This window comes from Myodes glareolus, chromosome 2, assembly GCF_982192425.1.
Source record: "Myodes glareolus chromosome 2, mMyoGla1.1, whole genome shotgun sequence".
NCBI classification, from domain to species: domain Eukaryota; kingdom Metazoa; phylum Chordata; class Mammalia; order Rodentia; family Cricetidae; genus Myodes; species Myodes glareolus.
Window position 1 is genome coordinate 124,407,293 of NC_142027.1, and position 21,700 is coordinate 124,428,992.

The 21,700-nt window shown below is 46.3% G+C and overlaps 1 protein-coding gene across 2 annotated transcripts; it reads right to left on the reverse strand.

Annotated features, from left to right (window-relative positions):
• Nucleotides 1-14: 14 nt before the first annotated feature.
• Nucleotides 15-20,207, reverse strand: Psmd9 (proteasome 26S subunit, non-ATPase 9). 2 transcript variants are annotated; one of them, XM_048447305.3, is made up of 6 exons: nt 20,003-20,205; nt 12,559-12,661; nt 7,796-8,004; nt 5,654-5,755; nt 1,568-1,656; nt 15-938 (listed from the first exon to the last, which is right to left on the reverse strand). In XM_048447305.3, the coding sequence occupies exons 1-6, from the start codon at nt 20,138-20,140 to the stop codon at nt 911-913; spliced, it is 669 nt and encodes a 222-aa protein (XP_048303262.1). In that variant the 5' UTR covers nt 20,141-20,205; the 3' UTR covers nt 15-910. The 2 variants fall into 2 exon arrangements, with proteins under 2 accessions (XP_048303262.1, XP_085535490.1); XM_085679364.2 differs by lacking the exon at nt 5,654-5,755 and having other exon boundaries at nt 20,003-20,207.
• Nucleotides 20,208-21,700: the final 1,493 nt, after the last annotated feature.

The window sequence follows — 21,700 nt, forward strand, 5'->3', positions numbered from 1 at the left end:
TACAATGGTCAAAATTACCACTATAAAACTAGGTTTATTTGAAAAGAGAAAACCTATACAAGAAGCCAGGGTCACCCTAGGGTTACCCCATCCCCAAAGAGGAAATGCCTAGGCAGGGCACACTGCACTTAGAGGTTGGAGGCTGAAGGACTAGAAGTTCAAGACCATCCTGGGCGAATCTGAGGATGGACTGGCTACATAAGACACTGCTTCAAAAAGGGGGGAGGGGCACTCAAGTTCCTGGGGCTGTTAGAGGTGAGATCCCCGGTAGGTGGAAGACCCCACATCCATAAGTATATGGGCAACACGAATTGCACTCAGTAGATTATTTATTAAAAAAAAAAAAGGCCATGAAGCTAGGAGTGGACATGAGTGAGGTCTGGGAGGGCCTGAAGGTGTAATTAAATAGGAGAGGAAGACACTATATGCAGGTATTCTCAAAAACGTAAATAAAAATTATGTACGTATAAGAAATATCCCTCAGAGTCGAATCAGGCATGGTGGTGCATACCTCTAACCCCAATACTCAGGATGCAGAGGCAGGAGGATCTCTGTCAGCTCGAGGCCAGAATGGTCTACACAGTGAGTTCAGGGAGCCAGAGCTACACAGTGAGACTGTCTCAAATAAAATAAAGTCGGATCATTACCTGCCAGTCATTCCAACTCACTGGGTTAATGTACAGAATCCCTAGATAGGGCTATTGCCTATTTCGCACAAGACTTAGCTAGGCACAAATCATGTTTTTAATGCCTCACTCCAGAGAGGTTACACCGAAGGCCAGAGCAGGTCCTCCACTTGATGCTCAGGCTTTTCCCGCTCTCTTCAGAGATGGAGGAGAATGAGGAAGTCCCTACCAGACCCAGAGCAGGGCCCGGCTGCAGCAGCTCTCTTGTAGGTCCCTGGGGACAGTCATCTCTGGAGAGGGATAATGTTGCAGCTGGGAAAGAAAACACAGACACGGGTCACGCTTGACGGCTCCATCCAGCAGGACCAGTAGTTGAAGCAAGCCTCCCGGGTTTTTCATCAACACCTTTTCTCTTTTTAAAAAAACTTTGTCATTATTTTTTAATGACTTATTTAGTTTATGTGCACTGGCCTTTTTGCCTGCATTTATGTCTGTATGAGAGTTAGATTCCCTGGAACTGGAGTTACAGGTAGCTCTGAGCTGCCACGTGGGTACTGGGAATTGAACCCAGGTTCTTTGAAAGAGCAGCCAGTGCTCTTAACTGTTGAGCCATTTTTCCAGCCCAAAACTGTATTTTTCCATTTATTCATTGTGTACGTAAGAGAGTCTGAGAGTGTGTGCTATGAACAACTCGCAGCAGTCAGGTCTCTCCTTCCACCATGTGGCTACTGAGGGTCAAACTCAGGCCACTGGGTTTGGCAGAAAGTACTTTTACCTGCGGGGCCTTCCCACCGGCCCTTTTTCTTCCTCTTAAAGATGATGCTCAGGTAATAAGAGAACCAGACTCTTAGGCAACCTGAGGACTCGCTGCCCCTTGCCTGCAGCCTCATCTAAGAGGCTCCACCGCTACTGTGCCGTGAAGGAATGAAGCAGATCATTACCCCAGCAGTCCTTTTCCTGCCCAGCGTGTGGGCGTCAGTCTGAGCTGGTGTCTCTCCCCTCTGCGGATCACCATCACATTCAGGGGCTTCTGAAAGGCAAATAAGGTCACTCTGGCCTCAGCTTCCGTAACACTCAAAATGGAATCAAGCTGAAAAGCCACTTCCTGACCTATAAGAAATTATAGAGCATGGGCTCCTAGCTGGATTCCTAGCTGGATGGGTTCCTGAAGCTTGCATTAAGGGGCTGTGTGCAACTTCAAAGCGGTGGGAGGCAAAACACAGTGGTAGGGAGTAGAGTGATAATTTGAGTAAGAATGTCCCCCAGGTTCGTGTGTTTAACCCCTGGGCCCTATTTGAGACCATATTAGGACACAGCCCCAGGTGCTACAAACTGCCCCCAAACCTGCTCTCTAATTAGTACCAGTGAAATTTCTAAGACAAACTCTCCCCAACTTGGGAGGTACAGCAGCTCCTGTTGTACCCAGGAAAAGAAGGCGATTAATTTTCACTGTGAGGTGCTCCAAAGCTGGCCTTGAGTGGCCGGACACCTGGTCATCTCCCTGCTCCACCCGCTGCCCTTCTCTCCGTTCTCCTGGTTTGAGCTCCAACAACATCCTCTGGTTGCTCTCCTCTTCCTGCCCTCTCAGCCTCTGAACCAGCCTGAAGGCTCCTCTGGTGGCCACCCTACCTGATCAACTTCTGTACACACCAAGGCTCCATCCTTCTGAACACTCTCCTTCAACCCCAAACTAAATCAGGGAGCACACTGCTTTCCTCCAGCCTTCCTGTGCTGCCTTTTCTAACACTTGTCAGGGTGTAAAACTGCATGCCTAGGATTATTGATTGATGTCTGCCCCCATAATGTGCTCTCCATCAATGCCTTTTGTTCCCTGCTGGACCCCAGCCCCCAGTCCAGAAGGGGGCACACACAGGGGAGATATTGAGGGAGGAAGAGACACAGGGCTTTGATTTTTACTTTAAACATTTTTGCACAATGTGATTTTGTTTGTAAGATAAATAGGCATTATATTTATTACTGAGACACAATTTGCATATAATAAAGTATATGGCTCAGTGAGTTTCCTATACTCAGAGAGTTATAAACCAGCACCATTATCTAGCTGCAAAATGTTTGCATCATCCAAAAGACCATCAGCAGTCAGTCCCCATCCTCGTTTCTCCAGCCCCAGTACCCACCAATCTCTCCTATCTCTCTGCTTCGTGCATCTACTTTTTAGACAGTCTGACTGCATGGAATTAGATGGCCTTGTGCTACGCCTTTCACTTTGAATTATGTTTTCAGTATCCATGTTGTAACAGAGAACTCGCTACATTCCTGTAGCTGAACTAGTTTATTATAAACAGTTATACTTAAAAAACAAACAAACAAAATACAAACCAGTATGCCAGTTTTGTTGGTGGCACACGCCTTTAATACCACCAGCACTCGGTAGGCAGAGGCAGGAGGATTTCTGTGAGTTGAAGAGCAGTCTGCCTGATCTACATGGCAAGTTTGAGGACAAGAAATATGTAGTGAGATCCTGTCTAGGACAAGTTTTTTTTTTTTTTTTTTAAAAAAGCTGCACTATGGTTAATTTCTGTAACATTCTGGAAAATAAAAACTTTCAACAGAGCACTGCTCAGTGATTGAGTGAAGGGAAGAACTAGTTACCAAGGAAACTGAGTTACTTTGGGGTCCACAGCGCTGCATGTTTACTGTGTTGGTAGTGATGTAATTACATGGAGCTATCGAAACTCCTAGGCCTGAGTGCTGGAAAAGCTGGTCTTGCTATAGGAAGCTACGCTCTAGAGACAGCCAACAGCACTCTGCTAGGAGATGCATGAGCCTCCTGGAAGGTCCCAAGCTAGAAAACGGCCAGGAACTTGTTTGTATAAACATCCTCTTCCAGAATCTAACAGGGCATGTTTACAAATACATCTGTAACCAGGCATGGCAGCACACACCTTTGATCCCAGTACTTCCAGGGCAGAGGCTAGAGGATCTCTGAGTTCAAGGCCAGTACGATTACAGAGTGAGTTCTAGGACAGCCAGAGCTACATGGAGAAAGCCTGTCTCGAAAAACAAAACAAAACAAAACAAAAAAAGAACTGGAAGAAAAATCTGAGAGCTAGAGGTGAGGGTGAGCGAGCCATCTACTCTGCCACAGACCTCACAGACGGCGACAGATGAATTACAGAAACTGGACAAGTGGGCAAGGGCCGAGCAGGGAAGACCTTCTGGGCAGGTTAATAACACGCCCCAACATCTTCTCACATGTCTCCCTTCAGCAAGTCCAATTCCCTTCTCCCCAACTGTGGGTCGGAACTAGCAACGCACTCCCGACAGGTAAGGAGACATGACTCTGTGTGTTTTGCATGATTGGGTTAAAAAAAAATAAAAAAGTCCTGTGGCCTCCTCTCAGCTCTCTTCACCTAAGGTAAGAAGCCACACAGTCAGTACCTGAAGCCTCAGGCCAACCATGGGATGAAGGTGGATTCACAGCCTCATTGAAGCCTTTGGGTGGCTATGGTCTCTGCTAACATCCTGGCTAACCCTCACAGAAGCCTCTGGGCCAGAACCAGCAGGGCTAGGTAGGGATGGCTAATCTTCTATCCATCTAGAGCAGTGGCTCTCATCATGTGGGTCGAGACCTTCAGAAAACACATGTTTACATTACAACTCATAACAGTAGCAAAATTACAGTTACGAAGTACAACGAAAATATTTTATGGTTGGGGTCACCACAGCCTGAGGAACTATATTAAAGGGTGGCAGCGTTAGGAAGGCTGAGAACCACTGCTCTAGACAGACAGTGTCTGTGGTATTAGCCTACAAAATGGTTTTGCACTCACTCTATAGCACGGTGTTAAAGGAAAGCTGACAAGGAACAAATGGATTCTTTTAAGTAATTTCAAAAAGGTTCAGAACAAATAGAACACCACCCACATACAAAGATATCTGGTATTAACAAAGGTGCCAGTGTAAAGCATTAATCATAGTATATGCTACTGGGACAACTACTATCCACTTGGGAAAAAAGTGGGTTGGCAATGTGTGTCATACTAATTACAAAGTAAATTCCAGAAGTATATGTGCCAGAGAAATAAGAACGTACATCCACAGGCTGGAGAGATGGCTCAGGACGACATTAGACCAGTCAGGAGGGTTAAGATCATCCCAGCTACACAGTGAGCTCCAGGCCTGCCTGGGATAGGCTGAGACTGTCTCAGTGACACTCTCAGAGCCAGTAACCCTTCTTTAGGGGTGCCACCTCAGAAAGCACGTACATGGAGCTGGGCGGTGGTGGTGCACACCTTTAATCCCAGCACTCGGGAGGCAGAGGCAGGTGGATCTCTGTGAGTTCGAGGCCAGCCTAAACTGAAAGAGCTAGTTCCAGGACAGGCTCCAAAACTACAGAGAAACCCTGTCTCGAGAAAAAAAAGAAGAAGAAAGCATGCACATGTACACATGGTCATGCTAGTGGGAAGCTGGAAACATTCTAGGGTCTTGAGAAGTCAATGACAGACAAGGAGGCTCCATTAGCAGCTGCAGGGGAACGGAGCCTGTGCCAAAGCGGAGACCTTCCAGAAGAGTTACTGCAAACAGGCACTGGACACAGATGAGGGAGTTAGACAAGGAGACTGGGAAAGGCCACACCGAGGCCTTAGCTGATTAAAGACAAGTGTGGAAAAGGGGAGGAAAAGCCTCCCAGGCAGAGGGGTACAGCACAGACTACTCGTGAAGGACAACACTGTCAGCGGCGAGGAACCCATTAACATTTTCTGGACCAATGTTATGCCCAGTGCTATGAGTTGAACGTTTGTCTCCCTCCAGAAGATGCATATGCTGGGAGCCTACCTACCCCTCGGTGTGATGGAGCAGGAAACTGGGCTTTAGCGGGAGGTCATCTAGGGGGTGGAGCCCTGGTGATGGAATTCGTGGTCCATCACTTGAGCAAGCAAACATCAGCAGCAGACCCTCAATCTGCAGTACGCTCCTCTTGGACTTCCCTCCCATCCCCCTAACTGAGCAACATGCCTCTGCAGTTTGTGAAGCACCCAGATGCCAGGCCACCCCTAACTCACCCCCTCGCTGTGCTGTACCACGTTGCCAACATTCTGCAGCGACTGGAAGTTTTGGGTGTTCACAGAGCCAAACTCCACAATTTCATCATCCACTTGCAGGCCCTGGAGACAGAAGATTAAAAAATAAACCAAGAGGCTGAATGTCTTGACAAGGTCAAGAGCTCACTTCCTACAGGGGAAGAAAAGCAAGCTCAAAGCAAAGAGGTCAAAGGTTTAGACTTCTCATACAGGAAGGTGAGTGGGTGAGTGAACCACCTCACCCTGGAGGTTTCCTTTAAGGTAGATCTAGCAAATGGTGGCCAGGGCGCCCAATGGAGGCCTTGAGGACAACAGGAAAAGCTCAAGCTGCCTTCTGGAGTTTCTGAGCCAGGTTCAAGGGCAAGAAGAGACAGGCTAACGTAGGCATAATTTTTTAGACAAGACAAACATTTGCGCTAGGCAGTCCCTAAACAGCAGGCACAGGGACAAGGTCAGCCAGACCCAGCGCAGCCCTTTGATTCCAGATCCCAAGATTATCGACATCCACTTACCCATCCCTCTCAGACACCTGCCACAGACTGGCTGCAGCTACATGCGCGATGCTGCAGAAGCAGCTGGGACTGAAACAGAGCTGGCTGCAGCCTGCAGTCTGGGGACTTGATTTTGCTTTTAAATTGTCTACAGCACTAGGGACACAACCTAGGCAAGAGCTCCATCCACAGTCTTCGTTCACTTTTAATTTCAAAACAGGATTTTCCTAAGTTGCCCAAACTTGTGACGATCCTACCTCGGCTGCCTGAGTGGTTAGGATCATAAACGCATGTCACCATACCCAGCAGTCTTGTGACTTTTTTTTTTTAAGTTTTTGTTGTTGTTGTTGTTGTTGTTGTTTAATGTGTATGGGTGTTTTGCCTTCTTGTATGTCTGCACACCATTTATGTGCCAGGTGCCCATGGGGGCCAGAAGAGGGCACTGATCTCCTAGAACTCTGTAGACTTACAGATGGTTGTGAAGCAGCCAGTGATTTTAACCACTGAGCCACCCCTCCAGCCCTGAGTCTTGAGGGTTTAACGGTCATAAGACGACTTGTAGGATCTGGATTCAGAATCCAGTTCTGCTTCCCAGGAGCTGTGTGTCCTGGCTCAGGTAGCTTCAAGTCTATGTGGCTTTTCTTCACAGGTCAAATATGGAGAACAGTAGTACTTCCCCAGAGGATGGCTACAGTATTCAATTTAAACACATGCCCACATACAAACTTCTACATGGATATTCACAGCGGCATTATTCGTGACAGCCCCAAAGTAGAAGCGATCCAAACACACATTAGCTGACAAACGGACAAACAAGTCACGTCTATCACACAATGGGATATTATTTGGCCATAAAATGTTCTGAAACCTAGATATATGACTGAGCCCTTAATAAACCCTGAACACAGGACTGAGTAAAGGAAAGCAAACACAAAAGTCCACCTGCCATAGGACTGCCTTCCCATGAAGTGTACTGAACAGGTACATCTATCCAGACAAGAAGACTGGCAGCTGCCAAGTTCCGAGTGACTTGCCTGGGACCACAGGGCTTCATTTTAGGGCCTATGAAAATAGTAGGAGCCGGGCGGTGGTGGCGCACGCCTTTAATCCCAGCACTTGGGAAGCAGAGGCAGGTGGATCTCTGTGAGTTTGAGGCCAGCCTGGTCTACAAGAGCTAGTTCCAGCAAAAAACAAAAACAAACAAAAAAACAAAAGTAAATAGTCAGAAACTGGCTGCAGTGTTGGACACACAGCTCTAAGCTACTTTGTTCCTTTAGTGAGCACAACCACTCAGTAATGCTGCAGAGATGTCTCCTCAGAACCTATCAAGGAAGAATTCATTTCAAGCTCTTCTCGTTCTTTTTTTGTCTTCAGGGTCCAGGGAAAATGGTTCCAAGAAGAGTGTCTCCTCTCTTCTTTGAGACATGGACTGCCTTCTACACTGTGTCCCAGCTACCCCACAACAGGTCTTCCTGAGTACAGTGCGCTGACCCTATGCACACCAAGCTCTGGCCAGCACGTGTTAAAGGAATAGAGGAATTCAGAGCCACAGAATGAGAGAATGGGCTGGACTTCTGGCAAGTGTAACTCATAGCACTCCTAGAGGTGGGGTTAGGGGAGCAGGCAGGATTACCGCAATACTAGCTGGGGAGCCGGGACTGATACTGTTCACTTTGGCGAAGGCCTGGGGTAGGATGGGGCGGTTGGAGCCCAGCCTGCGGCTCATGGCCTCTTCTTGGGCTTCAGCCATGTCCCGGGCCTGCTTCTCCTTGTCCCGAGCATGTAGCTGGTGCAGGGCCTCCTCCACCTGCTTCATCACAGCCTTGTGATCATTCTGTAGACCTGGGAAGAGAACAGCATGTCAGAGGAAAGGGACGATAGCTCAGGACACAGGACAGATGAGACGAGACACCTGAATGTGCTCACTGTGATGCTGTATCTTGCCAACATCTTGAGACTGAGAAACACCCAAGATAAGTCTCTGGAAGTGTCTTTAAGGGCATTTCCAGAGAAGTTTAACTGAGGAAGGAAGACAGTCCTGAATGCAGGCAGCACCATCCCATGAGACTGAGGACCAGTATTCAACCAGTACCCCTGATGCAGGCACACTGTACCTGGGTACCTGAGACTCTCCACTAGGATGGACTGTACCCTCAACTGTCACCCAGAACAAGCTCTTCCTTCTCAAGTTTCTTTTACCAGGTATTTTGTCACAGCAACCAAAAAAGTAACCACATAGCAGAATGTTTAATGAGTGTTTATTAGATGCCAGAGTCCAAGGGGCAGACAAACCTGAGAACCAGACACAGGGCAGACCTAGCCTCATCTAGCGAGCTGTCTAGTGAAGAACAGAACAGGTGATGATCGAATAAGTTAGGGCATCAAGAGGGCCCCTCAAAAGCAGCATAGCCTGCTAAGACCTGAAATGTGAGTACAAATTGGGTACATCCAGTTGCAACCATGCCATAAACAGGGACAATGGCAGAAGTCAGACAGAAGTGAGGTAGCGGAGAGGCAAGATGCAACGTCTGCAATCCCAACGCCTGGAAACAGAGGCAGGAGGATCAGGAGGCCAGAGTAGGGTGCATGACACCCTGTCTGACACCCTGTCTCAAGAAACAAAACAAAACAGCGAGGCTGAACAGTTGCTGAAAGGGGTGGGAGTGAAGTTCCATTGGCAGAGTGTGAGCACCCATAAGACCCTGGGGCAGGGGTGGAGCTCCACTGGCAGAGTGTCTGTGAGCACCCATGAACCCCTGGGGCTGGAGGGGAGCTCTATTGGCAGAGTGTGAGCACCCATGAGACTCTGGGACGGGGGGGTGGAGCTCCACTGGCAGAGTGCCTGTAAGCACCCATGAGACCCTGGGGTTCGAGTCCCAGCACAGCATTATCCAGGCATGGTAGGACATGCCTGCAATCCCAGCACTCAGGAACTCAGGAGGTGGAAACAGAAGGATCAAAACTTCAAGGCCATGCTCAGCTAAATATTGAGGTTACGGCTAGCCTGGGTACATAAAAGCTTGTCTCAAACAAGTAAAACAACTTTCTTTTTATTTATGTACTTTATGTATATGGGTGCTTTGTCTGTATGTACATTTGCACACCAGAAGAAAGCATTGGAGCCCCTGTAACTACAGTTATAGATGATTGCAAATTACCATATGGGTGTTGGGAATTGAACTCAGGCCCTCTAGAAGAGCAGCCAGTACTCTTAACCACTGAGCTATCCCTTCAGCCTCTAAATCCTGTACAGAAAAAAAAAAAAAAAAAAAGAAGACATAAGACCCTAATAATTCAGTATGGGGCAGGCAACTACTACCAGGCTCGAGAGACAAATCCAGAGCCACCAAAGCTTTGATTTTCTAGAAAGGTCAAAAACTGAGGGCTTTGATGGGAGAACAGCCTCTAATTTTTCAGTGTTAAACACTAGTTCATAATGTTTAACTAGGGGCTGGAGAGATGGGCCAGCAGTTAGGAGTACGGGCTGCTCTTTCAAGGGACCCAGGTCCAATGCCAGCACCCACATAGATGCTCACAGCCTTCTGTAACTCTGGTCCCAGGGGGTCTCTGCGCTCTTCCGGCTTTTGCAGGCCCCTGGAACACATGCTGTAGGAAAGCAGGCAAAACAGGCATACATATAAATAAACACTGAAATTAAATGGAGAACCACCATGCAGTCCATCAGGTCCTGCCTGGAAGCCAGTCCTGCATGCAGCTGGCATCTCACATCATTTGTAGTCTCAAAGACAGCCTGGTACTGTCACTCCGTTTGCCAACCCACACCTGGTATCCACGGGTCACAGACTCTCCATCCCTGCAGGAGCTTTGACCGTAGGTTGTTTGGTTACCAAACCTGGTTTGTCACTGTAGAGCAAAGATGAGACCCTCAGGCATTACAGGACTTGGGGACTCAGCCCACAGAAGCAAATGTGAGAAAAAACAAAAACTAGACTCCAGATCAGGAAGGTTTAAAGCAGAATCAATGTCATAGATGGTCACCATGACTAGAAAAGCCACATTGAGCAGTAGAGGCCACAGGGAGCCCCAGAATCTCCAGAATTGCCTGCATAATCTATACCCACCACGCAGCTGTGGGGGAGGAGGGATGACTTGGTCGCTAACACATTACAGCTCCACTTCAGAATTCAAAAGGCTTTCATCTCCTGGGTAAATGCTTCTGCAGCAATTATTTCAAAACCAAGTCTAAGCTGCCATAAATGTACCGTGCTAACTAACACTCACTGGTGACCAGGGGAAACTGGGGACAGAGCATATGAGACCTCTCTGCATTACTTTCCCAATTTCAATGTAAGTTCAGGAAAAGTCCCTGTTTAAGAGTACAATAACACGTGAGAATAGTTTCTCAAGAGAATGCTAATAAGAGGGAATTGTTCAACCATGTTCTTAACACATAATAAAGTCATTAAGATGATATAAAATTAACACAGAGAGTAGAACAGTGTACAAAGTCCAGAAATAGGCTAAGCATAGCTGAAAACCTACGCTGGGGTTGGGGTGTAGTTCAATGGTACAGTAAGTACTCAGCATGAGGTCCTATGTTCCACCCCCAGCAACGCAGAGGCACAAGCATGCACACACGCACACTGATGCATTTCAAGTCAATGGGAAAAGAATGGTGTTAAAACATGAAGTTAATTATTTGAATAAAAATTTACATTCCTCAAACTTTCCCAAGGTCCTGCCAATAATGTGGGAGTGGGCCACATCACTTGGGGCTTAGAGGTCTAGAGTAAAGCCCAGAATTTGCCTCACACCTGGCTGTCTTAGGGTGGTTTTCCTGTTTTTGGCATTTCCTGTTGTTTTAATGTAAACTTAGCCTTCTTGAAACCAGAATATTCAGGGTAAAGAGGATGCTCTGAGGTGCTCAATCATCACACTGTGGCTTGAAGGAACCTTGCATCTTTCTCTGTATCCTATTTTTATGAAGAAGGCCTCATTACCAAAACACTCTGCAGATGAAGCCAGAGCTGGGGTGCATTCAATGGAAATCATTAAGTGCAAATGGTGGGTGATTAATCTCCTGGTGTAACTGAAATGGAGAACTGGTTATCTACCAGTGCCAAGTAAGTAAAAGATGCTCACATCCTCATCCCCAAAGCAGGGGCACATGTGACCTCATGAAACAAAACAAAGCGTGCAGGTCAGGTATAATTAAGGATCTTGAGAGGAGGGTTGAGCCAGGAGGACCTGATATCATCACAGAGTCTTAACAAGTTAGAGGGAGGCAGGAGGACCACAGAAAAAGATGAGATAACAGACCAAAGGCTAGAAAGATGTGGTCACTACTTCTAAAGAAAGAGGATGGCCGAGCGCCAGGAGACACAGGTGGCCTCAGAAAAGACAAAAAAATACACCCTGCCCCCAGTCTAGGGGGAGCCAGCCCTGCTGACACCTTGATTTTGTCAGTGAGACCATCTGGACGTCTCACCTCCAGAACAGTCAGAGATAGCATGTGTCTGCAGCTTGTCATGGCAGAGACACAAACCTAGTATCCTCTCCAGGCGCCATGCACAGAAGACTCACTGAGGACAGGATGGCCTGCAGTGGAACAGGTCTGCCCAGCTTTCCTGGCAGGCAGAGGGACTGTGAAAGGAAAATGTTAACTGACACAAAGAGGTGAAGGTAGAGTGCCAGTACCCTTCCTTCTGTCACCTGCCTCCTGGCTGGAACACAGCCTGTGGGCCCTGAAGAAGAGGCAGAGACTGATTTCTGCTGACCCTTGGATTGCATGCATACTTCAAGGGTCCCTGCTGAGTGCCAGTCCAGGTCTTTTCTGTTTGAATGGTGGGAGTCAGGTCACTACCCTAAGAAGCTAAATCTAATCTTCGTGGAGTTGATGGAGCTGGTAAGCAATACTGGTATGGGCTTCCACTGTTACTTCAATAAACCTCCCATAATGAAGTAAAGTTCTGTTCCTTGCTTTTTGCTTTCTTGTGCAGCCCAGACTGGCCTCAACTCCTGATCATTACAGCTGGGTACCACCTCACACAGCTTGAAACCAAGGTTTTGATTTTTGTATTTTGGGTTTGTTTGTTTGTTTTAGACAGGGTCTCTCTACAGACTGCTGTCACGGAACTAGCCCTGTAGGCCAGACTGGCCTTGACGTCACAAAGATCTGCCTGTTTCTGCCTCTTGAGTGCTGGGATTAAAGGTGTGCACCACCATAGCAGGCTTTGAAGCAAAGTACTTAAAATAGAAAAATAAAACCATTTACATAGAACTCTTCAGTCTACCCTGTTCCCTTGGTTCTCAGTCACGCAAGGGTAACAAGCTATTTTGTCACAGCAGAAAAACTCTGTAACGCTCAGCACTAGTTCTTCCCGAGTCTTCAGCCCCCAGCACAGGCTGAGCCAGAGCCCAGCAAGGGCCACTCACAGATGATGTTGTGCCTTGCTGTTCGAACCTGGTACAAGTCCACATCTGCCCGGGGATAGCCTTCACAGTCCACCAGCGGCTCGTTCATCCCAATTCCTTTTTGCTGAAGGAAAGACATGTGGTTAAAAGGTATCACAGGTAAGAACATCATGAGGCAATTACCTAGTCCCTTGTCCTTCTAACTCATGACAAAAGTGATAGTAAGGGCCACATAGTCATCTCTTTACTGTGTCCTTGAAGCTACGCTCTGCAGTGGGTACTAATGAAAACAGAGAGGCAATAAAGATGAACAATGAGTTCAGTTCCTGGACCCACATAAAGGCAGAAGAGGAACACAAATCCCACAAAGTTGTCCTCTGACCTCCATGCACACTCTGTCACCAACGCCCCTCACACTGTACACACATTAATAAAATGAAGTCTTTAAAATCATAATGCAAGCGATGCATGAGAACAGTGCGCACAATGCAAAGGTCCCTGGGCTGGACTGAAGCTCAGAGCAGAGCACCTGACTGGTACAAGCAAGACCTTAGACTTGATTCTCTGCAGTATAAAAAAATTAATAAACATGGCTAGGGATATAAGATGTAGCTCAGTTGCTATAGTGCTTGCCTAGCATGTATAAAGCCCTGGACTCCATCCCCAGCATTGCATAAGCCATTGTGGTGGTGAATGATGGCGAGGCAGGAGGATCAGAAGTCTGAGGTCATCCTCAGTTACACAGTACGTTCAGTATCAGCCTGGGATACATTAGATCTTCTCTCCAAAACCAATTAATTAAAGTAACAATAAAACACTCAAAGAGCCTTCAGAGGTTCCCTCTCAGTCCCATCCCTGGCCTGACCCCTCCCACTCCTCCCTCCCAACAGCTGACACCTGGCTGAAGCCTTGAAGTTGGAGAGAGTAAACTCTAAAGAGATCCAGTTGGGGCCAGGTTTGGACTCTTCAATAAATAAATAAATAAATAAGTAAACAAACAAACAGACAGACAGAAGAGGCCTACCAAGATTCTTTTCATCACTGGATGGTACTGGTCGCCACCAGAGAAAGAAACTAAGTGGCTGGGAATTAGGGAAAGAGGAGAGCTTTTACATTTGATATCCATTAACAGGTTCTGAGTCTGGACATTGGGAATATTCCCTATTCAGAACAATCCATCCATTTTACCAATTTCTAGTCAGCTGCACTGTATTGACTCAGGCTGTTCTCAGTTCTCTAGCCTCAGTCTCCTGAGCCGCTGGAACCAGAGGCTCTGCCTAGGGCCTATTTTGTCTAGTGTTTATCTGAAGTACACTCTCACACTATAGCTCAGGTTGACCTCGTACTCATGACAATCCTCCTGTTTCAGCCTCTCAAGTACTGGGATTACAGGCCTGAGCCACCACACCTGAAGTTTGTTCTGAAGTTCCCCACATAAATCAGGGCACAGAGCATGCTTTGCACTGTGGTGGGCAGGAGCCGCCCAGCTGCCTAGACTTCGAGCTCAACCCCAGTTCCGCCATCCACAAGCTGAACAACTTTGTCTAAGACACATTCCAAACCTCAGTTCCTCAACCGCACAATTGGAATACAACACTCCCCTGCTGAAAGACTAATTCACAGACTTGAATGAATGCCTAGCAGAGAGCCAGGCCATTCAATATGGTGGACTGAAAAGTGGCTCCCAAGTATGTCCACATCCTACTCCCCAGAACCACTGTGACTTTGTGAGGAAGGATGGGATCAAGCCAAGGATCTCAAAGTAAGCGGAGACAGGAGGATTGTGCCAGTTCTCTTCAGTTCTCAAGCACTCAAGGAGAATACTCCCATTTGGGGCTAGTTGTTACAAGTCTAGGTTCTAGGCTAATCTGGAACTAAAACAGTTGTAATACAACAGAATTCATATACACATAACTGAACCACTGAAAATATACAAGCCCATAGTTTGCAATATGTTCAAGAGTTAATCACCCACCACCACAATCAGTTTCAGTACATTTGCATCAACACCCTCCAAAAATAAATAAATAAATAAATAAAACAACCTTGGACAGTTCACTCCTACAATCCCAGCATTCAGGAGGCCGAGGCAGGAGGATAGGGAATTCAAAACCAACTTGACGCTGGGCAGTGGTGGCGCACTAGAGATGTTTTGAAACTCTAGAAAAATGTCTGAGACTTATAATCAACATAGAGAGAAGGTTTATTTGGGCTCACAGTTTCCAAGTTTCAGTACAGAACTGGACAGCCACACTGTTTGTATGTATGTATGTATGTATGTTATTTGGGGACACTCATTGTTTTTAGCTTTATGCACAGGCAGAACATCCACATGGAGGAAACCACTTCCATCATCCTGGGAGAAAAAAAAAAAAAAAGAAAGGACTGTGGCTCCACTACCTCTGCATGCTTCCAATGACCAATAGTAACTACCCCAGCAAGGACACATGTCCAGTGACCTACAGTAACTACCCCAGCAAGGACACATGTCCAGTGACCTACAGTAACTACCCCAGCAAGGACACATGTCCAGTGACCTACAGTAACTACCCCAGCAAGGGCACACCTCCAATGACCTACAGTAACCACCCCAGCAAGGACACATGTCCAGTGACCTACGGTAACTACCCCAGCAAGGACACATGTCCAGTGACCTACAGTAACTACCCCAGCAAGGGCACACCTCCAATGACCTACAGTAACCACCCCAGCAAGGACACATGTCCAGTGACCTACAGTAACTACCCCAGCAAGGACACATGTCCAGTGACCTACGGTAACTACCCCAGCAAGGACACATGTCCAATGACCTACAGTAACTACCCCAGCAAGGACACATGTCCAGTGACCTACAGTAACTACCCCAGCAAGGACACATGTCCAGTGACCTACAGTAACTACCCCAGCAAGGACACATGTCCAGTGACCTACGGCAACTACCCCAGCAAGGACACATGTCCAGTGACCTACGATAACCACCCCAGCAAGGACATACCTCCAATGACCTACAGTAACTACCCCAGCAAGAGGACAGCTCCAATGATCAATAGTAACTACCCCAGAAAGGGTGCACCTCCAAAGACCCACAGTAACTACCCCACCAAAGGCATGCCTCCAATGACCTACAGAGCTCCATCTCTTAAAGGTTCCACTATGCCTCAAGAGCATCACCCTGGACACCAAATTTTTAATATTCAGGTCTTCAGGGGAGACTTCAGAGATTCAGAATAGGACATTTCATATACATAGAACCACACTGGCACACACTTATAAACCCAACATGTGGCAAGCCAAAACAGGAAAATTACAAATTTGAGGCCAATTTGAACTACAGAGTGAGTTCAAGCCTAGTCTGGATTTTTACCCAGATGTGTATCAAATAAACGAGCTAGGTGTAGTGGTGTCGACCTATAAATTCAGAACTCAGGAGGCTTAAACAGGAAGATTGCCAAGAGTTCAAGGTTAGCCTGGGCTATATAGTAAGCACAGGGAACTAGTCAAAAGCACACAGTAAGACATGAGAGAGAGAAGACATACAATCCACAGTGTTTTGTAAGTTCTTTATCACAATGTTTTTGAGGCTTATTTACATTATAGCATGACTATTACTAATTATAGTATGATTAATTCACTATCCCTATTATTATTCCAAATAATAGCCCACCATATGGGTAGACTATATTTATCTGTTACCTGAAGAATAACTGTGTCATTTTTCCACTTCTTGGATATTTTAAACAATGTGTATGAATTTTGGGAGGAATATATATTTGCAACTATCATAATTATCACATTGGAGAAATGGATTTTTTGGGTTATATAACTGTTTAATTTTTTTTGAGAAACTGCTAAACAATTCTGGACAGCAGTTACACGGTCATACAGTTGTATGAAGTTTCCGATTTCTCCGTGTTCCCCCTAAGATATTACCTACATTTTCATTATACCCATCCCTAGCGAGTATAAAGTAGTATCTTGCTATGATTACATTTCCTTAATAGCTATACTTAGCATGTCTTGCTTTTAAGATCTATTTTGTGTATGAGTGTTTTGCCTCCATGTATGCATGCAGACCATGTGCATACAGTGACCACAATGGTCAGAAGAGGCATCTGGTCCCCAGAAGAGAGTCAGAGCTGGTTTTAAGTTACCATAAGGGTGCTGGAAACTGACTCCAGGCCCTCTAAAAGAGCAGCCAGAGCTCTTGACCACTGAGTCATCTCCAGGGCCTGTTCCAAATGTGTTACGTGCTTATTTATCAACCATACATATTTTATTTGAGGAAATTATATATTTATAATTCTATTTATATCCTATGTCTTTTGCTAACTTTGTTATTTACTTGTGTGTTTATTGCTGCTTTCCCTATATCCCAGGCACTAGCTTCTTATCGAGCACTGTCTCCTCTTTTCACATTTCTGACTAAGTGACTAAGTACTATGAAATCAAAGGTTTCATGTATTCTTTTTTTTTTTTAATGAGTGACCTGTCTGCATGCATGCCTGCATGCCAGATGAGGGCATCAGATCCCATTACAGATGGTTGTGAACCACCATGTGGTTGCTGGGAATTGAACTCAGGACCTCTGGAAGAGCAGCCAATGTGTTCTGAACTGCTGAGTCATTTCTCCAGCCCCAAAATGAAAGGTTGGCAGGGTCTTACTACATAGCCCAGGCTTCCTACCAAGAGCCTGTCCCAAAAAAACAAAGAAAAAGTCTGAGCAGATATTTATGCTAAAAGCCCTCAGCAATCAAACAATAAATTAAAGGCAATTAACATACATTATCACCTTATATTTAAGAGAAAATAGCAAATAGCCTCAGATTCCATGTGCAATGTAATTATAAATTTCCCTCTTCTTATTTGGTTTTTATCGCATGTGCATGTGTGCATGCGTATGGATGCAGGTGCACCTGTGTGTGCACATACACATGTACAGGTCAGAGGACAAGCTCCGGGGACATCCTTAGGAACATCATCTACCTCCTTTGAGACAGGGTGTCTCACTGGCCTAGAACTCATCAATCAGGCTAGACTGGCTGGCCAGAAACCCCGGCCATCTTCCTGTCTCTGCCTCTCCAGTTGGGATTACAAACATAAAAAACTATACCCGTGGATTCTAGGGACTGAACTCAGGTCTTCAGGCTTTCAAGGGATGCCCTTTACAAACAAAGCTATATCCCCAGTATACCCCCCTCCCCCCCACCGTTGTTAAGACAGGGTCTTGCTATTTCACTACATAGCCCTGGAACTCTGTGTAGATCAGACTGGCCTTGAACATGGGACAATCTCCCAGCCTTTGCCTCCTAAGTGCTGAGATTGCAAGTATACATTACCACACCCGGCTAAATGATAAATAGGAGGCCAATACCAAAGAATAATGATACAATAATACATGAGATGTTTGATTCTACTTGATCAACCCTGAGGGCTGAAACCGACTTGTGACTTTAAGCAAATGACTTCTCCTTTCATACGTATGAATATTAGTATATATGAATACACACACGTTTTTAAAAAGTGATTTGTGTTTGTTAACATGTCTGTTTAAATGTATCCACAAGGGTATGGAGTTAGAGGTGTCTGTGGGACATGTGGACTGTTAAATAGTAGGGGCTAGACCCGAACTCCAGTCCTCATGATTGTGCAGCCAGTGCTCGTAACCACTGCACTCTCTCCAGCCCCTGAGTTCGCCTCCCTGAGCTTCAGGGGCACACACCAATTGAGTGGAGTAGCTGTGACAGTTTCCTGATACAGCACACATAAAGTCAGTATCGTTCAGGCGTGGGGTCAGCTCCTAGTAAGACGGTACCTAGTACGTGATACTGCTGTGGACTATCAGTTTAAGATGTGTTACGTTGGTTCATGCTGTGGAACATCTGTTTAATGATGCAGAGATGTGTTGCTTTCTTTTATGTTCCATTTGTTTACCCCTGTGAAGCCTGCCTAAAACACCTGATTGGTCTAATAAAGAGCTGAACAACAAATAGCCAGGCAGGAGAGGGATAGGCAGGGCTGCAAGGCAGAGAGAATAAATAAAGGGGGGAGAAAATGAGAAGGAGAGGAGGATGCTAGGGGCCAGCCACCCAGCAAGTCTCAGAGGAAGAAGGAAAGAAAAATACATAAAGAAAGGTAAAAAGCCCAGAAGCAAAATGTAGTTAAAGAGAAATGAGATAATTTAAGTTAGAAAAGCTGGCTAGCAACAAGCCAGGCTAAGGCTGGGCATTCATAAGTAAGAATAAGACCCCATGTATTTATTTGGAAGCTAGGTGGCAGACCTCCAAAGAGACAAAGGAAAAAAAAACAAACCTACATTTAACTAATATCCACAACATGGCACCTCCACGTGATACATCATCCTCTTAGTCCCATCTACCCTGCCTATCCAGGTCTGATTTTGTCTCCCCTTCCTCTACAAAGTGACCTGTGAAATTTTTTTTAAGATTTATTTACTTATTATATATACAGTGTTCTGTCTGCATGTATACCTGCCTGCATGTATACCTGCATGCCAGAAGAGGGCACCAGATCTCATTAAAGATGGTTGTAAGCCATCACATGGTTGCTGGGAATTGAACTCAGGTCCTCTGGAAGAGCAGTCAGTGCTGTTAACCTCTGAGCCATTCTCTCCAGCCTGTGACTTGTGATTTTTAAGAAAAAAAAAAATGTCTGCTTTGAAGGAAGACAAATCATAGAACCTGACCCACCACTGCCACTGTCTAACCTGGCAAGCATTTGCTCCACTCTGGGCCTCAGTTTCCCCCTTTTACAGTAAGGACAATGCGCTTTACCTGTCACTCAAAGCAGTCCTTTGTAGCCTGCCAGGAGTTTTCCTGAAATGCAGAGTCTGTTCCCCACCCCAATTAGAAACTGTATTTTATTTTATTTAATTTTTGAGACAGGGTCCAACACAGCCCAGGCTGGCCTCGAGCTAACTATGTAGCCAAGGATAACCCTGAACTCCAGATCCTCCTGCCTCCAACTTCCAAGTGCAGGGGTTACAAATAAGGCTGCCTTTCCTGGCTATAGCCTATCTTTAAAAAGGGGCCCAGTTAATTTTCACAGATGACGCTTATTACAGTTCAATACAAAGCGGGTGGCAAGGCACACCAAACCCGGGAACGTTACCCATGGACGGTGACAGTGGTGACTATCATACGCCTCAGCAAATATTCTATCTTTGTGATCATGAAGTTTAACTAATGCTTCAGGGCTGTCATGATGGCACCGGCCTGTACGTAACTCTTACACTTGGAAAGCTGAAGCAAGCTCACGAGTTCGAGGCTAGCTTGGGCTGCATTTAAAAACAAAGTTAAATGCTTCCGAAAATGAAAATAAGTCCCACGTCAAGGGTTTTTAAGGGGTAACGGATGGAAAGCGCTTAGTTAGTGCTGGGCAGGCACCCCTGGGCCTCGCGTCCGCAAGCCTCGCCGTCCTCTCCGCCCGGAGCCCTAGCCACACTCACGCTCTCCAGGACGTCGTAATTAGCTTTAATCTGCGCCTCGATCTCCTCCTTGCGGCGCATCAGCTCCTGGATGTCGCTGACAGCGGCCGCACGGGCCTCGGAGGACTCTGCCCTACGCGGGGCTTCCTCACCAGACATCGCGGACCACAACCTGCAACGCCGGACGCTCGGTTTCCCGGCTACGGACGCCGGGAGAGACGGCGAATACGGATCCCTCTGAGGGCCAAAATACTCAGGCAGCGCTGCCGGGAAACGAAACTTCCCGGTGAAGTTTGATCACCGGAAGTCCCAGCTAGATAGACCACGTGGTTTTCCGATGACTCGGCAGGCACATATGGAGGCACGGGCAACCTAGCCTTTTCATACTCTGACTTCCCTGCTGACTTTCTTTCTTTTTTTCCTTCCTTTTCCTTCTTCTCTTTTTCTTCTTTTTCTTTTTGGTCTTTTGAGACAGGGTTTCTCTGAGTAACAACTCTGGACTGCCCTGGAAGTCACCTTGTAGACCAGGCTGGCCTCAAATTCACTGAGATCCGCCTGCCTCAGCCTCCCAAGTGCTGGGATTAAAGGCGTGCGCCATTACCACCCGACTTTTTTCTTTTCTTTCTTTCATTTTTTTTTTTTTCAAGACAGAGCTTCTCTGTGTAGCCCTGGATGTCCTGGGACTCACTCTGTAGACCAGGCTAGCCTCAAACTCGGCGATTCCCCAGCCTCTGCCTCCTGAGTGCTGGGAGCCACCATGTCCAGGACACCCAGCATCATTGTGACACTGTGCTTCAGCTGTATGAATGAGAGGGTCCTGTCCTGCTGTCCAACTCAGTTCTTCACATGTGCAAAGCCCTTGAGCATTTAAAAAGCTGCTTTTAGGTATTTTGGGTTTTTCAGACAGGGTTACCTATGTCAAACTCATGTAGATGAAGATGATCTTGGAACTTTTTTCAAGTTTTTTAGAATATTTGACAATTCTATACATGCAAACCGTCGTATGCCTTGATCCACCATCAGCACTCCTCCCATTCTGCCTGGGCCCATTCTCTTTACACCTTCAAATCCTCATTTTTTTCCCCCCTTTTTAAAGCAGTCTACTGAGTATAATGGCCTGTAGTTGTGATTTTTCTTTGGGTCCCCAATCAGCTCCCAAATAAAGACATGGAGATTTATTACCAATTATGAATGTTTGACCTGTGCTTACTTAGGCTTGTCCCACTAGCTCTTTTAACATAATTCGTTTCTATTCGTTCACCTTTTGCCTTGGGCTTTTTACCTTCCCTTCCAGTAAGGCCAACTTTCCTGCTTCTTCCAAGTCTGGCTGGCCCCTGGCATCTTCCTGCCATCTCTTTTTCTTTATTCTCCTGAGTCTAAATTTCTCCTCCTACTCACTCTCCCTGCCTGCGTGTCCCACCTATACCTCCTCCCTGGCTATTAGCCAGATTTTTTTTATTGACCACTCAGGTGCCTTAGGCAGACAAGGTAAAACAGCAACACTTACTTAGTTAAATAGCAAATGCAACACGGGAGCTGGAGAGATGGCTCAGTGATTAAGAGCACTGACTGCTCTTCCAGAAGACCCAGGTTCAAGTCCCAGCACCCAAATGGCAGCTCACAACTGTCTGTAACTCCAAGATCTGACACTCTCACAGAGACATATATGCAGGCCAAACACCAATGCACATAAGATAAGAATAATTTTTTTAAAAAAAT